At 40.3% G+C, this 24430-nt stretch overlaps 1 protein-coding gene across 1 annotated transcript in view; it reads right to left on the bottom strand.

Annotated features, from left to right (window-relative positions):
- The window catches only part of zfyve26.L (zinc finger FYVE-type containing 26 L homeolog), a 91861-nt gene that overhangs the window by 53455 nt on the left and 13976 nt on the right, over positions 1 to 24430 (bottom strand). Inside the window, exons 5-14 of the mRNA XM_018231295.2 lie at positions 22376 to 22509; positions 16605 to 16769; positions 7219 to 7307; positions 5597 to 5751; positions 5284 to 5499; positions 4536 to 5195; positions 3620 to 3703; positions 3408 to 3455; positions 2168 to 2319; positions 189 to 381 (exon numbers count right to left, since the gene is read on the bottom strand). Coding sequence (XP_018086784.1) covers positions 189 to 381; positions 2168 to 2319; positions 3408 to 3455; positions 3620 to 3703; positions 4536 to 5195; positions 5284 to 5499; positions 5597 to 5751; positions 7219 to 7307; positions 16605 to 16769; positions 22376 to 22509 — 1896 coding nt within the window. The remainder of the gene's footprint in view (positions 1 to 188; positions 382 to 2167; positions 2320 to 3407; positions 3456 to 3619; positions 3704 to 4535; positions 5196 to 5283; positions 5500 to 5596; positions 5752 to 7218; positions 7308 to 16604; positions 16770 to 22375; positions 22510 to 24430) is intronic.

Genomic DNA, 24430 nt, shown 5'->3' with positions numbered 1-24430 from the left:
TCAACTGCATCTGAGTTGTTTTATTTAAAATTTATTGTGGTGATGTACAGAACCAAAATTAGAAAAAAAGTTCTCTCTGTCCAGATATGTATGGGCCTAACTGTATATTTAAAAAAATGACTTTACATCCTCTTTAAAAGCAAAAAATGACTTTACATGTTCTTTAAAAGCAAAGCCAGCAAAATCACCTGCTGCAGCAGCACTGCCAATGGCTTGCAGGGTGGAGCGACTATTGCTCAGCTTCCTGGCACCGCTCTCTGAAGTCTGGTTTTCAATCCTTTGCTCGACTCTGGACAACTCTCGCACAACATCTTGGTAACGCTCCATGAATATCAACTCCCCGTAGCTTGAGGTAGATTGGAGATTAAACATCAGTGCAACCTGCAGACATACAATCCAGTTAACTGCTGTTTATTCTATGTAAGACAAGATCATTTTTTCCCAAAACAAGGTCTTTCTACAGAAAAAAATTAACCATTCTGGATATTTTTCTTCCCAACAGGATTTGCATGACATAAAGGCAATGCATCTTAATGGAAGAAAGGCACAATTTTATTGTATTTGCTACAAAGATGGCCCCTCCGATACAGTTTTTATGTACATTTTAAAAAAAAATCAAGACATAATACAAAGGTTTTATAAAATGTTTCGGATAGACCGTAAATTAGCACACAGACTGACATAAGTCATCAACATTTGGGGGCACATTTATCAAGGGTTTGAATTTTTTAAACTCGAAATTCGACCAATCAAAATTTAGGGGACCCATCACCCAAAAAACATTGTTCCTAATCCTATTTTATCATGTTAGTCAAGCAAAATAAACTTTAATTACACTGTATAAATTATTTGAATAATATATTCCTTCAGTCTGGGAATTCAAAATTATAACAAACAGGCAGGAGCCATTTTGTGGACACTGTTATTAAGGCAAGTCTTGTATCATCCCAAAGTCTTGTTTGTGCACTGGAATGGGGGACCTGATGTCCATCCCCATGCCCTGGTTATACAATTAAATGTTAAAGAGAACGGGGGAATGTGGGGAGAGCAGTGACATTTAGGAATTGCTGAATGGAAAGTGAAAGTAATTGTCTGCCCTGCCTCTTACACCTAAGGCATTGAGGAGGAGCAGGCAATATTTGATTGACAGCTGAGATTTTTAAATGAGCTTACAACAGCTATATGAATGCATTAATAAAAAAAAAGAATTTGGTTTTCATGTTTAATTTGAAAAGGACTTTTATTATACAGACAGGTCCACTTTTAAAATCAAGTTCTCAGCTCTGACGAACCCAAAAACTAGAATCGAATTCAAGTTCTTAAAGGGCCAGATTATGATAAATCTCAAAATCTGAATTAAAACTCGAATTGAGTTTGGATAATTCACAATTCAAATTTGAGAGTTTTGACCAAAAAAAAAAAAAAAAGAAAATTAAAAAAACCCTAATAAATCTGCCCCTTACTGTAATTGTTCAGAATGTCTGTGGCTAGTTTAATAATGCAATAATGAAAATGTCCATTAGTAATGCAATAAGGAATAATGTTCATTGAAAAGGTGGACAAGGTAAACAGATGAATATAACTTATACACAACATAAAATAAATAAAATCCGAGCCACTAATGTGACAGATAAATAAGTAGGGATGCACCGAATCCAGGATTCGGTTCGGGATTCGGCCTTTTTCAGCAGGATTCGGATTCGGCCGAATCCTTCTGCCCAGCCGAACCGAATACGAATCCTAATTTGCATATGCAAATTAGGGGCGGGAGGGAAATTGCATGACTTTTTGTCAGAAAACAAGGAAGTAAAAAATGTTTTTCGGCCAAATCTTTCACGAAGGATTCGGGGGTTCGGCCGAATCCAAAAAAGTGGATTCGGTGCATCCCTATAAATAAGTGAACGCTATTAAAGGTTGTGCAATTAAATAGCATCATAATAAATGGGGGTAATGATGTAATGTCAGCATCAGCAAACATCTGCAGGTTTGCCTATAAATAAAAATAAAATGCAGACACATTCAAATGGAACACACTTGATAAAAGAATTAACACCCGAAACATGTTATAAAAAAACAAAATGAATGTGATTTTTGGTGCGTCCCCAAAGTTCACAATATTTAGTATGAGGTTTAGGAGCGGTAGCTGTGAATGAAATGAAACACTCACCTGATGGGCTTCAGGGTAGTTTCCTCTTAGAATACAAGAAATCAAGAGAGATTCAGGAGGGGACAGCATCATGGGAATCAAAAGGTTACGCTGTCGTGATTGCATACTGGGATCAGCCTCGGCTACTGCAGACAGGTTGCTTGCGCAGCTTTCTAGAGCAAAATTATAAAAAAAGGGAAAAACATAAGTGTATTTTTTCTAAATAATTTCAATATTCAAAGAGAACAAGTCAACAAAAGGAAGGATCTGTCACCCACTGAGGTGCTGATATTGCTGATCATATTTGCTAGGCTACATTAAGACTGCACCAAATGCTTACAGCCCAAGTTGGCCTACTGTTTTATACCCATGGTACCAACATTCCTACAAATCTAAAGGTGCTAGTGCCTGGGTTTTTCCTATAACCCATATCCCCCTAATAATGCGATATGCCCCTCCTCATTGGTCCGGTATAAGTCTTTGAATGCCTTGTAAGGAAAAATAATCTAGATCTCCAGAGACACAATTAGCAAAATGTATGGCTACATTTGTTGCAGTTTTATTTTTAATGTTGTTAATATGTTCTCTACTCGTTTGGCCAACATATTGGATGCTGCACTTGCGACATGAGATGAGATAGACAACGTGATGAGTATTGCAAATAATCTATTGATTATTTTGTATTTCTTACAGTGATGTGGGAAGAAAAACGGTCACCAATATTTATGAATTTACACGTAATGCATCTTTTTACTCCACACCTGAAGGATCCCTTATATTCCAGCCAGGTAGGTTTGTTGGAATTATCGATTCTGCTTGGGGATAGTGAGTTTCTCAATGATATAGCCCCGATGATTTATGCAGGTACTGTCATACCATGCAATCATGTGTTCCCCGTGTCTGTACATCTTTACAGAGAAATGTCCAATCAGTGGTGATGGGCTTGAAATGTCTATATGTGCTTAGCCAGGTAAAGAAGGAACTGAAATGTTCTTAAAACGTTCTTTAATTATCATCCTAGTTAACAATAAAGGTAACACTTTTGTTTAATTTCAAAAGTTTTACCTTATAACAAAATAGTCTGCTGGACTGACTTCTATGCAAGACATCATCATTTTATTATAATATGGTTCCACCCTAAGAATAACTGGCCCACTAAATGGCAAAACCATTGCCCTATTGCATCAGGGAGCGCCTTGCTGGTGCAAGGTATACATATATCTTTATAAATGTAATTTACCTGCTAAGATCAGTTAATTACCTGAAGTGCTCAACTCACTACTTGTGCTCTCCATCTGCTTTTTGTTCGCTGTAAAAATAATAGGAAAGCAAAAGAAAGGATTAGGAATCATTGCAATGGCAACAAATAAAAGCACAGACTTACATATTACATGGTGTTCCGAGTTCTGTAAGTGGCCAAAGAATAAAAACCTCATTAACCCTTATTCATGGTGCAGCGATATATCTACTAACCTCCTTTGATCTTCCTATTTCTCCTTCGAAAACTGGAGGCTTTAAAAGTCCGATGTGGCCGCCTTGAGGAAAAAAGCTCCTCCTCTAGAAAAATTCATGAAATCATATAGTATCACTAGCTATAACAACTGCAAAATATGTTATAAATAGGTCATCTTTGCAACGCATAAGCTTAAACTGACTGCTTATTTAGCCAACTAGGTCCAATCTATTTTCTTTTTGACCAATATATGGTCAGAGCTATTCAGATTTTGATCAGGCAAGGGCAGAAACTCTTTAGTCGAGGTCTGTGTCTATTCACGTAGTTGGCTCTCAGGCCGACTTCAGATACCTTAATCAGTCCGACTTGACTAAACCAGGCAAAGAAACTAGGTTTACTGTAATGCGTCACACTTAAAGGGGTGGTCCACCTTAAAGTTAACTTTTAGTATATTATAGACTTGACTAAATCAGGCAAAGAAATTAGGTTTATTTAATGTGTCATACTTAAAGCGGTGGTCCACCACTTTTAGTATATTATAGAATGGCTAATTGTAAGCAACTTTTAAATTGCTCTGCAGTATTTATCTTCTTCTGACACTTTTCAGCTTTCAAATGGAGGTCACTGAACCATCTAGAAAAACGTATGCTCTGTAAAGCTACAAATATATTGTTATTGCTACTTTTTATTACTCATCTTTCTATTCGAGCCTCTAGTTGTTAGGGTAACTTGGACCCTAACAACTAAATCGCAAACCGGAGAGCTGCTGAAAATAAAGCTAAATAACACCACAAATAATAAAAATGTAAATCAAATGCAAATGGTCTCAGAATATCACTTTCTACATCATACTAAAAGTTAATTTAAAGTTGAACAATCCCTTTAAGATCATGTTGCAGACAACTAGTTTTGATGTAAGAGTAAACATAAACTTACCTGTATTTCTATTGCTCATTACTACATTGTATCTCCACTGGGTATCTGATATATATTTAGACAGCTGAAGCACTCTACTACTGAATGTTTCCTTGGTCACCGAAAGGTTCATACACTCCAGAAGTTTAGTCTCCTCGTTATGCCCACTCCACGGAGAACAGTCTTTAAGTTCTTCCACGTGGTCTGTTAGCATTTTCAAAAACTGATCAAGGACCACTTCATCGGCTAAGAATCCTGACAATCCTTTTGTAAAATGTTTCAGGTCTAGGAAACTAGGCCTTGGAAGAATGGGCTGTGTCCTTTGAGAGCTATCTACGGTGGAAGCAGGTGATCCGTTTGAGATACCTGACAAATCAGCACTGTTGAAAGAACAATCCTTATTCAGGGTGGTTTCAATTGGTGAAGATACTGCTACTGACTCTCCTTTATCAAGGCTGCTGTCCAATACGCCGAGTCCTTCAGTTTTCAGATTTAATTTGACTTCCTCTTCATCCTCGACAGGATAGTCCTCCGAATGTGCAGGTTCTTTATTTAAGTCACTTAGTGATACAAACAATAAGGAGAAAATGTTCTCCAGAATTTCGAGCCGAAAGGGGGCAGGCAGTAACTGTAGATAATACTGGCACTTGGTAAAATACTGTACAAAAAAAGCGGAAAGATCTGTAACAAAACAAAAAAATCTTAAAAAAGTCAATTCCATTTTATACAACAATAATGATTTCAAAAATGTATTTGTATTCAATAATACCTTGAAAAACTAAGGTCTCTTTTTCTGGCACACATGGAAATTCGGTATCCTCAGAGGATCCGTTTAGCAGGTGAGGAAGGCAATCTCTGCACTGTGTACGCCTATGAGCATTAACACACAAAGCATACATGGCATACTTCATGGCACAGAATGCCTGGAACATAACGGTGTTGCGCTGTGGAATCAAATAATGGCAGTCTTGCTGGTATGAGGCATCTGAAAGATTTTATAAAATGGAAATAAAAGTCAATGGTTTACAGGTAATACATATTTTCAGCATATTGAACATAGGCGTTTTGTTAACTACACATACCATCCCCTGCTGAGGCTTGCCCTTTCTTTAGAAGCTTTAAAACCTCTTCCTCATTAAGTTCTGGGAGGCGAGTTAGATGATGAAGGATATAAAGTGCAGAATGCCGGTCCAAACCGTACAAGTGTCGAAGAACATCCTTTTTAGGAATACCCTGACTAAAAAATAAATAAAACATTACTAAAACATTACTTGAGTTACCAAGGATACAGGATTCAACCCCAAGCACCAGGCTGAATCAAATCCTTAAATGACCAGTAACATAAAACAATTAAAAAAAAAAAATGTGTTCATATACTACGGAAAAAAAAACACTAACACATGTTAAACTTTAAAATCGCGAAGTCTTTATTTATAAATAACTTACGGAAACTCCACTTGCACTCCTCTGCAGAGGACCTCTTGTATTTGTCTTTTCTGAAATCAACCCATTATCAATATATTTAAGCAATTTATAATGAAGCAATAGAATTCTTAATGAATCAGATGATAATGGAGCGTAGGACTGGTCAGATATGGGATGACTTAAATTTATTGCAATATATGGACAAACAATCCCTGTTTTGTTTAAAGGGTAAGGCATTTTTCAGTAGCAGTATGCACAAAGTATCTCTGTCTTAAATATATTGATAATGGGTTGAGTGCAGAGGACTCTTGTATTTGTCTATATGTATTTTGTGGTCACAGCCTCATTGCACCCCCGCCTAATGGTTTTAAAAATTAGTGGTGAGCACAACTTTTCCTTGTTTCCTCTGCAGAAAAGGCGATCGGGTGATACATCGTGCAGTGTCGATTTCTCCTTCCTGTCTTCCTTATAGGATATAGCCAGGGAGGAGAAATCGATCGCCGCATGATGGATCGTTGCCCTGTTGCCGTTTCTGAAGAGGAGCGCAATCGGAGTTTCAGTAAGTTATTTCTAAATAAAGACTTTGCGATTTTAAAGTTTGATATGTGTTGGTGTGTTTTTTTCGTAGTATATTAAAAAAAAATGTATAACATTTTTATGTTACGGGTCCTTTAAACTCATGTGGCTTTTATTCACACAGACAAGGAAACTGAAGTTGCAAATTAGGGGTGTCGGATTTGGTTCCGAATGATTCAAATCCTAGACGAAAGATTTGGGACTTGGACACATCCCAAAATAGTGTATTTGGTGCATTCCTAAAATGATTAGAACTACACGAACAATGCGGTCTGTCCTGGATCTCCCAGTTTCTGCAAATCATCTCACTGAGAATATCTATGCTGGAGATGGTTCAAGAAGAAGGCTTGCCAACAGTAATTAATAAAGAAGGGGAAAAAAGCATGTAGTAAATGAAGGTAGACTGTAGAACAAGGATTTGACTCTGGAGTTTGTCAAATCCTAGCACTTTTAGCAGAATTCAGATTTGGATAAATGCTATGTGTGCAGTTATTCCAAATCCGAACCATTATAAAGTTAAGTGACTTTACATCTCCGGACAACTGATGCAATATTTTTATCTGTCAAATGAGAATATGCAAATTTAGGGATCGGATTTGGTTTGGACAAATCTATTGGGGAGGATTTGGCTGAATCTATAAACGATTTTATGCAAAGAAAACAGATTAGCAGTAAATAAAACTAGAACACAAAGCTGCAATACCTGTTGTGTTGTATGCACCATTCCAATGCTTCTACTTGATACACAAGTCCGTCACAGAATTCTTTTAACACTAGATCATTGTACAAATCCTGTAAAATACACACAGATATGACTTTGTACATACCCATGAGCATAACATTACCACCGTCATTACTGTGCTTGGTACAATCTTGGTTCATTGGATATTGAGACTTCACTGGTTATGCATTTATAGCAACTTGAAATTGTTAATTTGAAAGTAGAGAGGGAGTGTCTGCAACCTTAATCTGAGAATATTAAGTAAAAGCGGAGCACAGAGCAGGAGGATAATGCCAAGAAAAGAAAATACATTTTTTTATACTCACCGTTAAAATTGTTTCTCTGTGATCAATAGGGGGACACGGGGACCATGGGGTTAAGCTCCACCCTACAGGAGGCAGGACACTTACTACTAAATTTGTGGGCGTGCCCATCTGGCTTAACCCCACACTTTGACCTTATACAATCAGTTTTGTCACAAAAAGTGCTCTAACAGGGAAAAAATATAAGTAGTAACCATAACATGTAGAAGGTAAATCAGGGAATTATCTCGTAGCAACCAATGGTCAACAACTAACGTCAGTACGGGAAGCCCTGTGTCCCCCCATTGATCACAGAGAAACAATTTTAACGTGAATATAAAAAATTTTGTTTTCTCCATCATCATAGGGGGAGACAGGGACCATGGGGACTTAAAGCAGACCCAGAACAGCAGGGAGGGAATGAATGTAGAACTGACAATTTCTTCAGTACTGAATGAAGTACTTTGCGCCCAAGTGATGCTTCAGCTGAAGAAAACATTTCAACTCTATAGAATTTTGTAAAAGTGTGCACGGAAGACCAGGTAGCTGCTCTGCAGATCTGGTCCATTGAAGCAGAGTTGCTCCATGCCCAGGAAGATCCCACTGCTCTCGTAGAATGAGCCCGAACACCTTCAGATGGGGTCTTTCCTTTGGACAGGTAAGCCCGACGGATGGTCTACCTGATCCATCTTGCGATGGTGGCTTTTGATGCAGCTTGACCCCGGCGGGGACCACTTGGTAGCACAAACAGTGATTGAGATAGTCGAAAAGACTTCGACCTTTCAAGGTACCATGGTAATGCTTTAACTACATCTATGTTGTGTAGCCGTCGTTCCTTGTCATTCTTCGAATCCGGACAGAGAGAAGGAACTACAATCTCTCGGTTGATGTGGAAGGATGACACCGCCTTGGGAAGGAAGGAAGGGACCGTGCGTAGGACTGCCTTATCTTTGTGGAATATCAGGAAAGAAGGATCAGATGACAGTGTACTTAGTTCAGACACCCTTCTGGTTCATGCTATTGCCACTAGAAACACCACTTTCCAGGTGAGCGATGTGTCTGACATAGATCCCAGCAGTTCAAACCGAGGATCAAGTAGAGCTTCAAGTACAACATTTAAATCCCAGCCTGGTATCGGATGATGATATGGAGGTACCACATGCGCCACTCCCTGTAGAAATGTACGAACTGTGTCATCTAGGGCTAATCGGGACTGGAATAGGACCGACGGAGTTGACACGTGTACCTTCAGAGAAATGAGCTTTAGTCCCAACCGGAGGCCCCGCTGCAGGAATGATATAAATCATTGAAAGTTGAGTTCAAGGAAGGGTAGATTGGATTCTTCACACCAACTTCGGTAGGATTGCCAGACTCGGTGGTAGGATTTCGAGAATGTAGGATTGCGAGCCTTTAGCATTGTAGGGATAACTTCCTCTGCTAAGCCTTGCTTCCGCCCAGGGCCGGACTGGCAATCTGTGGGTTCTGGCAAATGCCAGAGGGGCTGCTATAAGGTGCCATAGAAAGTCAGTATTTAGTGGGCTAGTGGGGGCTGTTTGGGCCTCTGTGTGGGCTGATTGAGCCTCTGTGTACCTGAAATGCCAGGGCCTACAGGTCCTGTCGTTCTACATCTTTCTGGTGCTCCTAGGGACTTAGAAAAATTATAGCTAGAATCTTGGGAGCAACTCCACCCTCTATACAATTTCACCTTTCTCAATTTTAACCAGAGATCGATAACCAGGGGTTTTTTAATATGACCATAAGGATTAACTCTCAGATTTTAATTAATTTATGCACTAATCACTAAATGGAATGGTGAACTAATTGATTGCACATGGCACTTTATTAAATAGAGCATATAAAAATTAATCAACTTTGAACTAATTGCACAGGTCACTTTATATTTATGAATTATAATTGTCAACCCTTATTGGTTAAATTGGCTAAGAATATTGAGAGTGAATTGAATCTTTTTGAATGAACTTGAATCCTCACAAGACAAACGGCACCTTTAATCATAAGTAATTTAATAGGGAGTAACGAACTCCCAATCTTTAGTTCAACTGGTTATTGACCGTGTGGGTTAAACTGGAATAAAATAACGGACAATACCAAGTGTAAAGGTTCTTATTAGAATTAATTGTTAAAGGTGTTTGAAGGTGAATACGGCATATGAATTGTCATATTCTGCAGAGAAGAGTCAGTTCCACTAGACTTTAAACAATAAGCAACTTTGTAACGTGTTAATCTGGTGTTATCAGTTCATTTCAAAGATTGTCAACATAGTTTCTGTTTGGGTTATTGTAACAATTAAGGTTTCCTTTAAATTGCATAACAAACTGAAACTAATCGTGGAGAGAGGTGGGTGAAATACAGAGGTGTAGTGTTGATACAGTTACTAAACAAGGTCCCTTTTTTCTTTTCTTTATTATAACTAACCGATACCTTGCGTGACTGCAGAGTCTGAGTATTTATTTATTGGTGTAAGAGTAAACTTTTCCTCTAATAAAATTAGATCGATCTGTGGCTGTCCCCATTGGTTAACTAGTTCTGAGAATGTGTCTGGGTGAAGTTCCCATTCTCCGGATCCAGGCGATTTCTGCTTAAATAATCTGCTTTGGTATTTAACACTCCCGGAATGTGGATAAGATATAGCTTCTCTCCGTTGATTTCCACCCAAATAAGCGCTTCCATCAGTGCAGCCTTGATGCGAGTATATTCCTGGTAGTTTATGTACGCCAATGCGGTGGCATTGTCGCTTTGCACTTGAACCGGTTTTGTTTGCAGTAGTTCTGTCCATTCGACTAGGGCCAGCCTTGCCGTTTGCAACACTAGAATGTTTATTGGGAGTCTGGACTCCCCTTGAGACCACTGCCCTTGGGCTGAGAGGTTGTCCCATGTTGAAGGCTGGCATCAGTGGAGATCATGTTCCAATTAGGCGTTGCCCAGGATTGCTCGTGGGCGAGGTTGGTCTGTCATAGCCAGCACTGGAGGGCTACTCGTCGATTGGGACAGGTTGAGTTTGGGAGTCAGCGCTCCTCCTTTCCATGAGGTTAGAATGTTCGCTTACAGAGCTTGTAATTGAATTTGAGCAAATGGGATGGCTTCTATGGCCCCATCAGCCCCAGAACTTGCATTCCCAGATGTACTGTTGGTCTCTGGTCGCGGAGAAGTAGACGGACCTGATTTCTGATCTTGGCTTGCTTGTCTACGGGGAGGTGCACCATTTGAGTGATGGTGTTGAATTTGAGGCTCAGAAATGTCATCTGGTGACTGGGCTGCAGATTGAACTTTGACCAGTTTATAGTACAGCCGAAGCTCTGTAGAAGATAAGGTGTGACTTTGCAGACATAAGGCTGCCGCTGAAACTGCCATTCGTTTTGTGAACACTCCGGGGGCTGACGAGAGTCCAAATGGTAGTGCCACAAACTGGTAATGGCGGTTCGTGAATGTGAACCGAAGGAAACGGTGGAGCGGGGTCCAGATTGGTACGTGGAGGTATGCATTCTTGATATCAATAGACATCATCAGTTGTTCTTGCTCCATCCCTAGAATCACAGATCTCAAGGTCTCCATTTTGAATCGGACGGACCTGATAAACTTGTTTAGTTGCTTGAGATCTGGGTCTGAATTATCAGTTTTTCTTTGGCACTATGAAAATGTTGGAATAGAACCCGGAGAATCTCTCCGAGTATGGTACTGTAAGTATCACTCCGGCTTGTTCCATGCTGGTGATGCACTCTAAGAAGGCACTTGCCTTGTGGGGTCTGACGGTACTCTGGACATGATGAATCTTTTCTTGGCTGAAAAATCTAGGTGGTATCCCTCGGATATTATCTCCTTTACCTACGGATCTGAACAGTGGTTGTTTCACACCGCCCGGAATCGAAGCAACCTGCCCCCAATACGCTCCCCCGACTCTGGGGGTGTGGCCCATCAGGCTGACGTAGACTTGTCTATAGTGGGTTTGTTATTGGGTCGGTTGGACTTCCAGTGTGTGTGATTTTTGTCATTTGACTTGGCTCGAAAGTTTGAGCGATGTGGTGAGTTGTTTCTTCCTGTGTAACGGGACTTCTTGAAACTAAAGTCTGCAAACCAATTTTTTAGCCACAGTGTTCTGCGTGCCGCAATGGAAAGAGCTGAAGTACGAGCCATAATATGTGATGTGTTTAGTGCGGTGTCACACAGGTAGGCTGACGCTTCTGCTATCGCTTGTGCTGATGGTAAGAGGTCGGTTCTAGGAACTCCCTCTTGGATGTCTATGATAAGGGATTCGGACCAAGCTTCTATAGCTCTGGCCTCCCAGGCCGAGGCCAGACATGGGCGTAAGGCTGAGCCAGACGAAGAGTAAATTGACCTTAGGAATCCCTCCATTTGTCTGTCGGACGGATCTTTGAAGGCTGCCGCATCTGTGACGGGCAAAGTAGTGGACTTGGCACCAGTGCGTCCACTGCTGGAGGATTAGCCCACTTGTCCACCAATTCCTACGGAAAATTATAGGATTTTGAAAATTTCCTGGTCACCTGAAATTTTCGTTCTGGTGAACTCCACTCCTCCTGAATTATGCTAAGGAGATGTTCGTGAGAGGGAAAAAAAAGATCTTGGACTTATGCTTTCTCTTGAACAAGCCAGAATCCTCCTATGACTTAGGTGTTTGAGAGATATTTAACACTTCTAGAACACCCTTAATAATACCCTCCACGTGAATATCACGGTCTCTGTGGTCCTCTAAATTTAACTCCTCTTCATCTGATGAGATGTCAGATGGTGGTAGCTCTCCCTCCGAGTGAGAAGAGGCCTGTTCAGCTGATGATTCCTCAGATAAGGTGTGGCGAGTGGTGTCAGCTTTAGCGCTGTCTGCCAGCTTGCGTTTGCCGCTTGTTTTGTGGTCTAGTTTGACCAACACCCTTCCTAGATTGTCAGCGATGGAGGGAAGTTCCTGCAGGGAAGCTAGTGACTGAGTCAGTTGAATGGCCCACAGTGGAGCTGGTATGTCAGAAACAGTACTGGGCCCTTGTTGCTGGGAATTACCTTCCATAGCAGAGTTCTCCGTTGCTGCTGGGCTTGTGGTAACACCTGGAGCGGGTACTATTCCCTGCCCCTTTGAACAAGACCTGCAAACTGGCTCCCCCTGTCCACAGGGCAGCTTAATTTGGCTTGTAGTGCAGGCAAAAAACTAAGCAGACACAGAAGGCTCTAGTCAGGGCTCCTATCTCTGTTCCGTGTGCACTGGAGCGGTGCTGTGAGCCGTCCGGTGCGCAGCAAGGTGAAGAAAAAGGCACACAAGATGGCCACCGGAACGTGGAAGTGCGATGCGTCCGACTGCGGCATGCACCAAGTCTCCCCTTCTCCTGCCCTTAGGGTCTAAATGCAGATGCGCTGAGGGAAAGGGATGTCCAATGCTCAATAAAAGCATCGATTGTGGTGAGAGAGAGTCAAGGGAGAGAAGAGTTTGCTTTTGTAAAGGTGTGCACAGTGCTAAGCCTAGAGAGGAAGCCCAAGGCGGAGGAACAAGTAGTAAAGCCTTAGAAAAGGAGGGGGGAGTGAGGTGAGCTGGTATGCAGTTACTCACCTCGTGCACAACCGGCCAGACCATCTGCCCTTGAATAAACTTCGCAGGAAGGGTCTGGGTAGTTGTTCTAGCCTGACAGGCTAGAAATGACTCCGGTGCTGCTTTTAGTCAGGGCTATGCTACTAGGCAGTAGACAATCCTGCTCCTAAGTAGAATTAGTTATCAGTCAGGACCTGACAGATATCAGCTGGAGTCCATCCTCCTGGTAGCAGGACACTTAAAAAACTGATTGTATAAGGTCAGAGTGTGGGGTTAAGCCAGATGGGCATGCCCACAAATAGTAGTAGTAGTACAAGTAGTAAGTGTCCTGCCTCCTGGCGAGTGGAGCTTAACCACATGGTCCCTGTGTCCCCCTATGATGACAGAGAAAATGTAATGTTTTAACCGTTTAGAGCCTGTCCTCCAGCCTAGAATGGGGGGACACAGGGGCCTTATTGACACCTTCCACACCTAAGAAGCAGGGAACAGATAATTTTGGGGAGATTAATCGCTCGCAGTAGAGAAGATTTATCTCTAGCGACTAAATCTATCTGTGTGCCACCACCCTAAGGGTAAGGGCACACGTGGCTATTTCGGGAGATTTGTCGCCCAGCGACAAATCGCTTCTTCTTCGGACAACTAATCTCCCCGAACTGCCTTCCCGCCAGCTAGAATGTAAATCGCCGGAGAGCTTCGTTTTCCGAAGTCACCCGAAGTTGCCTCACAAGGAAACTTTGTGCAACTTCGGAAAGCTGAAGTGATCCGACTGCCATCCTGCTGGCGATTCACATTCTAGCCAGCGGGAAAGCAGTTCGGGGAGATTAGTCGCCTGAAGAAGAAGCGATTTGTCGCTGGGCGACTAATATCCCGAAATAGCAGCGTGTGCCCTGGCCCTAAGGGTGAAGACATACAGAGCTACTAGCAGCTGATACTTGTCATGGCTACAAAATAGACAATAGTGATAATTGGCTTTGTTAAGACACTACATGAGTTTTAGCAGGGGCGATTCTCAGTATAGTCTATGGCCTAGTGGTAGACATGAGCAGGAAAACCCCTGCTTTTTATTTTTATTTTTAGCACTGCAAACACAAAAGGATTGTGGTAGAATACAATGGGAAGGGGAGAAACAATAGCTGTCTCAAAGCAGTTCCATCCTAAGGGCAATGGCACACCAGGAAATTAATCGCTAGCGATAAATCTCTGCTTCTGCGGGCGACAAATCTCCTGTAAAAGCTTTCCCATAGGCAATAATGTGAATCACTGGTGGTAAAACCCATTATCATACAATTTGTGCCTGTACGTTACCCACTCAGTTAAATTGTAAGCTAAAGGACAGGACTTCCCTCCACCTGTATCTCTACATTTTTGAACATAATTTTATATATTCAATATTTATTTTGCAGTGAAACCTCAATTTTACCATTTTTTTTTTTGGTCCCCTGAAAAACATAGAATGGGGGTTCTACTTTGTATTTATTTTTTTTGTCTGTACTATTAATGCATTGTTTAATATGTCCCGTGCTGCATATAGATGCAGCAGTGTATAAAAAGAATAAACATACATTAATACAAATGCTAGAACTCCTAAAACAAAACAAAAAAATCAACTCAAAAACTGAAAATCTTTTCACATTATTTTAACAATTACAAGGACCAAACAAACTATTATTATTAAGCTTATTATGGCCACTGTAGATTAAAGGAGAACTAAACCCTAAAAATGCCATATTTTACAAAATGAACTTATTGCACCAGCGTAAAAGTTTCAGCTTCTCAATAACAACGATCCAGGACTTCAAACTTGTCACAGGGAGTCACCATCTTGGAAAGTGTCTGTGACACTCACATGCTCAGTGGGCTCTGATTGGCTGTTGAGAAGCTAAGCTTAGGGGTCGTCACTAATTATCCAGCAGAAAATGAGGTTGGTCTGTAATATAAGCTGATGCTACATGGCTGATTATTAAATTCGGATGCTAATTGCACTGGTTTCTGTGCTGCCATGTAGTAATTATCTGTATTAATCACTAATCAGCCTTATATTGTGACATTTCTATTCTATGAGTACTGTATATTGTGAGTGGGTCCCTAAGCTCAGTGACAGCAGCACAGAGCATGTGCAGTGAATCAGCAGAAAAGAAGATGGGGAGCTACTGGGGCATCTATAGAGACACAGATCTTTACTGCTAAAGGGCTGTGGTTGCCTTGGGCTGGTACACAAGCCAAAAAACATGGGGGGGGGTATTTATTATGAATCTATTATCCCACTCTAGGGGCTATAAAATTATTTAAGTATATAACTATAGCAAATTCGTGGCTTAAAATTACGTTATGTAGAAAGGGTTAATGTTTTTTATGGGCGGGAGTATGGGCTATTTAATTCTTGCCAGTGTAAGCGGATCATATGGTCGCTTCTGAGGAAGTGGCGAGACGCCACGAAACGTGTTTAAGCAATGATATATGGACTGATTTTCTTTTAAAGATGAAGTAATAAAGGTGAAAACATTGTTTTATTAACTCCCTCCTGGATGCTCCGTGGCTTTTTGACTTTTCTACTGGATGTACACCTGTGGGAAACAGGCTACACGTGAATGCACGGAGGGGAGTTATGGTTGGGGTGTTGCTCCTTCATTAACTGATCGAATCAGTTATTTCTTATGCTCAGAATATCCGAAATTCTAATAATTTGTAGTTTTCTGGCAAAGAAAAACTACTAATTTTTCGGAATTTATTAAAGGCTGATGGTCTTAAAAGTCCGACTCCGGAAACCCGGCATCTCAAAGCTCTCGAGGTTCTGTATAAGTCAATGGGGAATGTCCCAGTGTCTGCGCTGCTGTCTGTACGGATATCCAATAATTTCGGGGATTTTGGACCAAAATGTCCGAAAATTTGTAGTATTTGCTAAAAAACTACGAAAAATTTGTACTTTTTTTGGGCAAAGCTCTGAAGTTATCGGACCCAATTTTTGGGATTTTTTTTAATGATAAATAAGGTCCATTCGGGCAGTCGGAGTTGATCAGATTTTTATGTTAGTAATACTTAGAAAAATTCTGACCTTGATAAATAACCCCGGTTATGTACAACATTTCAAGCCTACTTCTTTAGTTTAACTTTCCTTGTCCTTTAAAATGGATAGAGTAGAACAAATAATGTCCCTATGAGTCAATATAAGCCCTTTGAACTACAGGTGGGGCCAGTTATCCAAAAAGCTCAGGACCTGGGGTTTTCCTGATAATTGATCTTTCTGTAATTTGGGTCTTCATGCCTTAAGTCTACTACAAAATCATTTTAACATTAAAAAAAACCCAATAGGCTGGTTTTGTTCCAATAAAGGTTCATTTAATTTAGTTTGGATCAAGTCCAATGTTCTGTTTTATTATTACAGAGAAAAAGGAAATCATTTTTAAAAATTTAGATTATTTGGATAAAATGGAGTCTATGGGAGACGGTATTTCCATAATTTGGAGCTTTCTGGATAAGGGATCCCACACCTGTATAGCCAGTTTTTTTTTGTGACGTACCTTATTTTGGTGAAGTGTGCATAACAGCATTTTTGCTGACTCTATACTGTGACAGTGGGTCCAGCCCAGCAGTACAAGGAGACGTCTGAGTGGTTTCAACTCATTTCTTAGCAGCATACTTAATCTTGTGAAATCCTCCCTTTTCAGCAGAGTCAAAGAAGTAAGCTGGAAGAAGAAATCTTTGCCATCACATACATGGCTGACAACTGACATTTTATATTTCGCTCTATTTCTGTAAATGAAACTTTGGAATCTAAAATGGCATTAAAGGATAAGGAAAGCTACTGAAGCACTTTATTGCCAATAGATTAGCCACAATAGTGCAAGCTATAACACATATTTATTCTGCAGAATGCTTTACCATAATTGAGTAAACAGCTCTTGAAGTGTTCTCTGTTTGTTAAGGTTTGTCAGAGCAGCATTACTTGAGGGTTTACTTGTGTATTTATATAGACCTTTCTGATAAAGCTTACTTAATTTTAGCCTTTCCTTCTCCTCTAAATCCCTACAGAAGGGCTTTTCCATTATACTGTATGTAAAGGTTGCTCAAAATAAGGGATGCAACGAATCCACTATTTTGGATTCGGCCGAACCTTTCGAAAAAGATTCGTCCGAATACTGAACCCTAATTTGCATATGTAAATTAGGGGTGGGAAGGGGAACATTTGTTTACTTCCTTGAGATTTCCCTCCCCACCCCTAATTTGCATATGCAAATTAGGATTTGGTTCGGCCGGGCAGAAGGATTCAGATGCAAGACGGAATCACAGCACCATGCAAATCATGTATAATCTTAAAAAGCCTTTATTGGATTTTTCTGGCTTGGATCTCAAACGAACAACGTTTCAGGCCTCCATGGCCTTTTGTCAAGTTAATGAACTACTGCAGATTGCAAGGTTTTATACTCACACATTAGATCGCCCTCTATAGGTGAGCGATCAGAATTAATTGATACAAAGAAAAAATGTATATACACATAAAGGCAACATTGTCAGATACATAGTAGTACATAGATAAAGTGTCCACTTATTTCCTGGTAATTGCATTCATCACGGTAAAGGTTTGAATCTCATAGTACAGTATCTGTAAAACAATAAAAATGACCAATATTTATAAAAAATTTTTGATCATAATGTTATGATTAAAAACAACCTTTAAAATTCTATCGGTATATGGGATGCAAGTCATATTCGCGATTAAGGCCATGGGGTTCCAGCGTTTCTAGGCGGCGTATCCATTTAGCTTCTTTTTTAAGTAACATTTTAACACGGTCACCACCGCGGCGAAGTATTGGAATATTGTCTATTACTTGAAACTTTAATTGCTGGACCCCATGACCCTTTTCAGCAAAATGACTGGAAACCGCCTGATCCAGTTTTTTAAGTTTCACTGCGGATTTGTGCTCACGTATTCTATCCTTGATGGCACGGGTTGTCTGCCCTACATACAATCGGCCGCATGGGCATTTAATCACATAAACTACAAAAGTAGTATTGCATGTGTAGAAGCCATGAATTTTTATCGGGGTGCCCTTCCGCGGGTGATATACGACATCCCCTTTAAGGACATTGGAGCAACAGTTACACGACAGACAGGGGAAGGTGCCATTATTTCTAGGGCGTAAGACCCGTTCTTCCCTTAAATTTCCTCCCAAATCTGATTTAACCAAAGTGGATCCAATGGTATTGTTCCTTTTGTATGACATAAGTGGCATATTTTGGAAAGATTCTACCTCAGGGACCCCATCTCTTAGTATACCCCAATGTTTTCGTATAATCTTGGCGACCTCTTGGCTCGCTGTATTGAATTTAGAAACAAAAGGGATACGTTTTTGATCCCTTTTGTAATCACATTGGGGATTTACCAGAGGATCCTCAATCCCCTCACGTTGCTTTTTAAGAAGACCTGGGGGATAACCTCTCTGCAAAAAATTATTCTCCATTTCATTCAGTCTTTCCTGTTGTAAACTGCCCTCTGTCACAATCCGCTTGACGCGGACAAATTGCGATTTGGGTAGTGATTTTTTAGTTTGCATAGGATGGAATGAATTGTAATGGAGCAGAGTGTTTCTATCTGAGGATTTACGAAACAGATCTGTAATCAAAGTGCCACCCTTCTTGATGATGGAAGTGTCCAAAAATGCAATCTGTTCACTATCTGAATTCAGAGTGAACTTAATGAAGGGTAAGGCAGCATTGATCTCTTGATGGAAAGCATTAAGGGTCAACTGTGGCCCCGTCCATATAGCGAACACGTCATCGATAAAACGAAACCACGCAACACAATGTTGCTTGAATAATATATTTGAGTATATGAATTTTTGTTCTAATTCATTCATGAACATGTTCGCGTATGACGGGGCCACATTTGAACCCATTGCTGTACCCCTTTTCTGTATATAGAAGCTGTCCTGGAACATAAAATAATTATTACAAAGGACCAATTCCAAACATTGCATGATAAACTTTTTTTGTGATCCATCCATGGTAGGATCCCTTGTCAGTCCGATGCGGACAGCCTCCAGACCCCCATCATGAGGGATGGAGGTGTAGAGGCTCTCCACATCGAACGTGACCAGGATCGCATGCGACGGAATAGGTGTAAATTTTTGTAGTTTAAGCAAAAAGTCATTTGTGTCCTTTAAATAAGATCTATGCTCCAAGACATAACCATTGATTATTTTATCAACAAAGATTGAGAGTGGAGACAAAACCGAATTCATACACGATACAATTGGACGGCCAGGTGGGTTATCTAGTCGTTTGTGGATTTTTGGCAATATATAGAATATGGGGGTAACAGGGGCAGCTTGTTGAAGAAATTGGGCTAATATGTGATCTATAACTTTAAACTGTAGAGCATCTTTGATAAGGTGCTCTACCTTTTTCTGTATGGCAAACAGGGGGTTAACATCAACACACTCATAGGTATCATTGTCTTGCAGTTGCCGTCTTATTTCACTTATGTACATTGCCTTGTCCATAATGACTATGGCCCCACCCTTATCAGCCGGCTTGACTATTAATGAATCATTTTGTTTAATGGCTGACAGGGCATTATATTCACTAGTAGAGATATTGTAGGGTACTTGATGAAACTCCCCATTTCTATATTTGACCTCCAAATTCACAATATCACGTTTTACTTGTGTAACAAATGCATCAACAAAAACATTGCCCCCCTCCGGTCTATAATTACTGGGTGCTTTTAATCCCAAAGAGTGTCCCATGAACGTATTAATACAGGGATTGCCAGAGTCACTTGTATCTTTAACGAATTGTGCCTTCAATTTAATGTCTCTGAAAAAACGGTATAGTTCTAGGTCTAACTGAAAAAAATCTGGACCAGTCACTAGGGCATAAGATAGCCCCTTGGCTAAGACTTGTTGTTGGTCTAGCGTAAGTGAAATACTAATAAAGTTATAGATCACATATTAGCCCAATTTCTTCAACAAGCTGCCCCTGTTACCCCCATATTCTATATATTGCCAAAAATCCACAAACGACTAGATAACCCACCTGGCCGTCCAATTGTATCGTGTATGAATTCGGTTTTGTCTCCACTCTCAATCTTTGTTGATAAAATAATCAATGGTTATGTCTTGGAGCATAGATCTTATTTAAAGGACACAAATGACTTTTTGCTTAAACTACAAAAATTTACACATATTCCGTCGCATGCGATCCTGGTCACGTTCGATGTGGAGAGCCTCTACACCTCCATCCCTCATGATGGGGGTCTGGAGGCTGTCCGCATCGGACTGACAAGGGATCCTACCATGGATGGATCACAAAAAAAGTTTATCATGCAATGTTTGGAATTGGTCCTTTGTAATAATTATTTTATGTTCCAGGACAGCTTCTATATACAGAAAAGGGGTACAGCAATGGGTTCAAATGTGGCCCCGTCATACGCGAACATGTTCATGAATGAATTCGAACAAAAATTCATATACTCAAATATATTATTCAAGCAACATTGTGTTGCGTGGTTTCGTTTTATCGATGACGTGTTCGCTATATGGACGGGGCCACAGTTGACCCTTAATGCTTTCCATCAAGAGATCAATGCTGCCTTACCCTTCATTAAGTTCACTCTGAATTCAGATAGTGAACAGATTGCATTTTTGGACACTTCCATCATCAAGAAGGGTGGCACTTTGATTACAGATCTGTTTCGTAAATCCTCAGATAGAAACACTCTGCTCCATTACAATTCATTCCATCCTATGCAAACTAAAAAATCACTACCCAAATCGCAATTTGTCCGCGTCAAGCGGATTGTGACAGAGGGCAGTTTACAACAGGAAAGACTGAATGAAATGGAGAATAATTTTTTGCAGAGAGGTTATCCCCCAGGTCTTCTTAAAAAGCAACGTGAGGGGATTGAGGATCCTCTGGTAAATCCCCAATGTGATTACAAAAGGGATCAAAAACGTATCCCTTTTGTTTCTAAATTCAATACAGCGAGCCAAGAGGTCGCCAAGATTATACGAAAACATTGGGGTATACTAAGAGATGGGGTCCCTGAGGTAGAATCTTTCCAAAATATGCCACTTATGTCATACAAAAGGAACAATACCATTGGATCCACTTTGGTTAAATCAGATTTGGGAGGAAATTTAAGGGAAGAACGGGTCTTACGCCCTAGAAATAATGGCACCTTCCCCTGTCTGTCGTGTAACTGTTGCTCCAATGTCCTTAAAGGGGATGTCGTATATCACCCGCGGAAGGCACCCCGATAAAAATTCATGGCTTCTACACATGCAATACTACTTTTGTAGTTTATGTGATTAAATGCCCATGCGGCCGATTGTATGTAGGGCAGACAACCCGTGCCATCAAGGATAGAATACGTGAGCACAAATCCGCAGTGAAACTTAAAAAACTGGATCAGGCGGTTTCCAGTCATTTTGCTGAAAAGGGTCATGGGGTCCAGCAATTAAAGTTTCAAGTAATAGACAATATTCCAATACTTCGCCGCGGTGGTGACCGTGTTAAAATGTTACTTAAAAAAGAAGCTAAATGGATACGCCGCCTAGAAACGCTGGAACCCCATGGCCTTAATCGCGAATATGACTTGCATCCCATATACCGATAGAATTTTAAAGGTTGTTTTTAATCATAACATTATGATCAAAAATTTTTTTATAAATATTGGTCATTTTTAATTGTTTTACAGATACTGTACTATGAGATTCAAACCTTTACCGTGATGAATGCAATTACCAGGAAATAAGTGGACACTTTATCTATGTACTACTATGTATCTGACAATGTTGCCTTTATGTGTATATACATTTTTTCTTTGTATCAATTAATTCTGATCGCTCACCTATAGAGGGCGATCTAATGTGTGAGTATAAAACCTTGCAATCTGCAGTAGTTCATTAACTTGACAAAAGGCCATGGAGGCCTGAAACGTTGTTCGTTTGAGATCCAAGCCAGAAAAATCCAATAAAGGCTTTTTAAGATTATACATGATTTGCATGGTGCTGTGATTCCGTCTTACATTGCTTTTCCGGTTGGAGTGGACAACCTCGCACGTGCACCTGCTTGATAAATTTGTGGTTTGGGTGAGTGCTGACCAATTGTTCCAGAAGGATTCAGATTTCAAATCCTGCTGAAAAAGGCTGAATCCCGAACTGAATTCTGGATTCGGTGCATCCCTACTGAAAATACAGGGAATGTAAAAAGAAATTTGCCATTTATCAGCCTCTGAACCCCCCCCCAATATCTCTCGGTACAAGGGGCCCCAAAAAAAACAACAAACCAGGATTTGCTCCAGAAAGTGTTTTCCAGTAGAGAGGCAGTAAAAATAAGCAGTCTTCCATGGGTTCACTTGATCTGGGTCGCAGAATAACGCAAGGATAGCTCTTTCCGAATCAGAAAGCTCGCAGGCTGCTCCTGTTTCAACACAAATAACCAAAGTAAGTAATCCGTTAGCTTGCTAGAAAATGTACTGATTTATTCTGATTAGTATCGTTCCATATGTTTAAAATTATTTTATCAACTCGTGTAATCAGATGAAACCCTTCAAAGGGTCCGACTGACCCTTGAGTAATGGCTGATGATGATAAAAAAAAAAAAAAAGCCTTTGCATAATAATGGTCGATTTGGCAAGACACACATCAGACCTGGACTGATCAATTTAATATTATTTTATGTTCCTGTTTATAAAAGATAACACGTCTGAATTCATTTGCCTTAGTCTTCCGACTCTTTCCAGCTATCAAATGACCCCATCTAAAAATCAGATGCTCTGTCATCCTACAAATGTATTGTTATCGTCACTTTTCATTAATTATATTTCTACTTAGGCCTCTCCTATTTATCGTTAAAGGGGTTGTTCACCTTTGAGTTAACTGTTCATATGACGTAGAGAGTGATATTCTGAGACAATTTGCAATTGGTTTTCATTTTTATGATTTGTGTTCTTTAAGTTATTTAGCTTTTTATTCAGCAGCTCTTCAGTTTGCAGTGTCAGCAATCCGGTTGCTAGGGTCCAAATGCCCCTAGCAACCAAATTACCCTAGCAACCATGCATTGATTTGAATGAGAATATGGAATATTAAGGGGGTTATTTATCAAACTAGAAAAGTATATTATTATGAAAATAGTTTATTTACATGAAGCAAGGTTTTACATATGAGCGGTTTGATGCAATATCTTTTTATAGAGATCTACATTGTTTGGGGGGTATAGTTTTCCTTTAACAGGTTTGAGATGGAGTATTTTCTGATTCAGAATTTTAAGCAGCTTTGGGGTACAGGGATGAGATCCGTTATCCGGAAACCCTTTATCCAGAAAGCTCAGAATTACAGAAAGGACACAATTTTATCCAAATAATCCAATTTTCTAAAATAGTTTTCCTTTTCTTCTGTAATAATAAAACAATACCATGTACATTCAAACTAAGATATAATTAATCCCGAGCATTCTGGATAACAGGTCCTATACCTGTATAATAAATAACTAAAAATTAGAATTTTTCTTTTTTCCTCAAAATATTTTAGTTTTACCCACTTTAAAAGCCCGAAAAATTCAAGCTTCAATACATAACCCCCATAGATAATAAATGTGAGCTACACGTTTAATTCCCTATGATTAGGCTTAAGAATGCCACAAAGTAAACTTGTAGCTAATAAAATGTACATCCATTTCCTCTATCTTCTAACAAAATAATCACAAGTTAAGAGTTACTTCTTAGTAACCACAATCTTGGTCATAAAAATATTTGGTACAGTTGCAGAGAGCTGCATGCACCAAGTACAGAGCTGCAAACCGTGGACCACATGCAGTGCAAATATACACAAATCTGGAGTTAAGGTGGCCATACACGGAGAGATACGCTCCCCCGATATGCCCACCTTGAGGTGGGCAATATCGGGCTGATCCGATCGTGGGCCCTAGGGCCCAACGATCGGATCCTAACAGGCGGTCGGATTGCGGGACCGCATCAACGAACAAATGCGGGTGCGATCCGACGGGATTTTTAGTCCCATCCGATCGACATCTGCCCGACTTTCAGCCAGATATTGATCGGGGAAGCCCGTTGGAGGGCCCCATACACAGGCCAATAAGCTGCCGACTCGGTCTGTCGGCAGCTTTTATTGGCCCATGTATGGCCACCTTAAGACACGCAGGAAGCAGAGACAAAGAGCGGCAGACATAGTTTTCTCAGTCTGTATGTGTGTTTTTGTCATGTTTTGACATTACACAGCTTACACGGGACATCATACTACAGCATTAATTTATGTGGAAAGGGGATTGATAATCTTCAATTTAAATAAAATGACATAGAAAGCCATCTGCCCAGGTAAGGTAA

Source organism: Xenopus laevis, chromosome 8L, assembly GCF_017654675.1.
Source record: "Xenopus laevis strain J_2021 chromosome 8L, Xenopus_laevis_v10.1, whole genome shotgun sequence".
Classification (NCBI taxonomy): domain Eukaryota; kingdom Metazoa; phylum Chordata; class Amphibia; order Anura; family Pipidae; genus Xenopus; species Xenopus laevis.
This window is presented reverse-complemented; position numbering and strand designations above follow the sequence as displayed.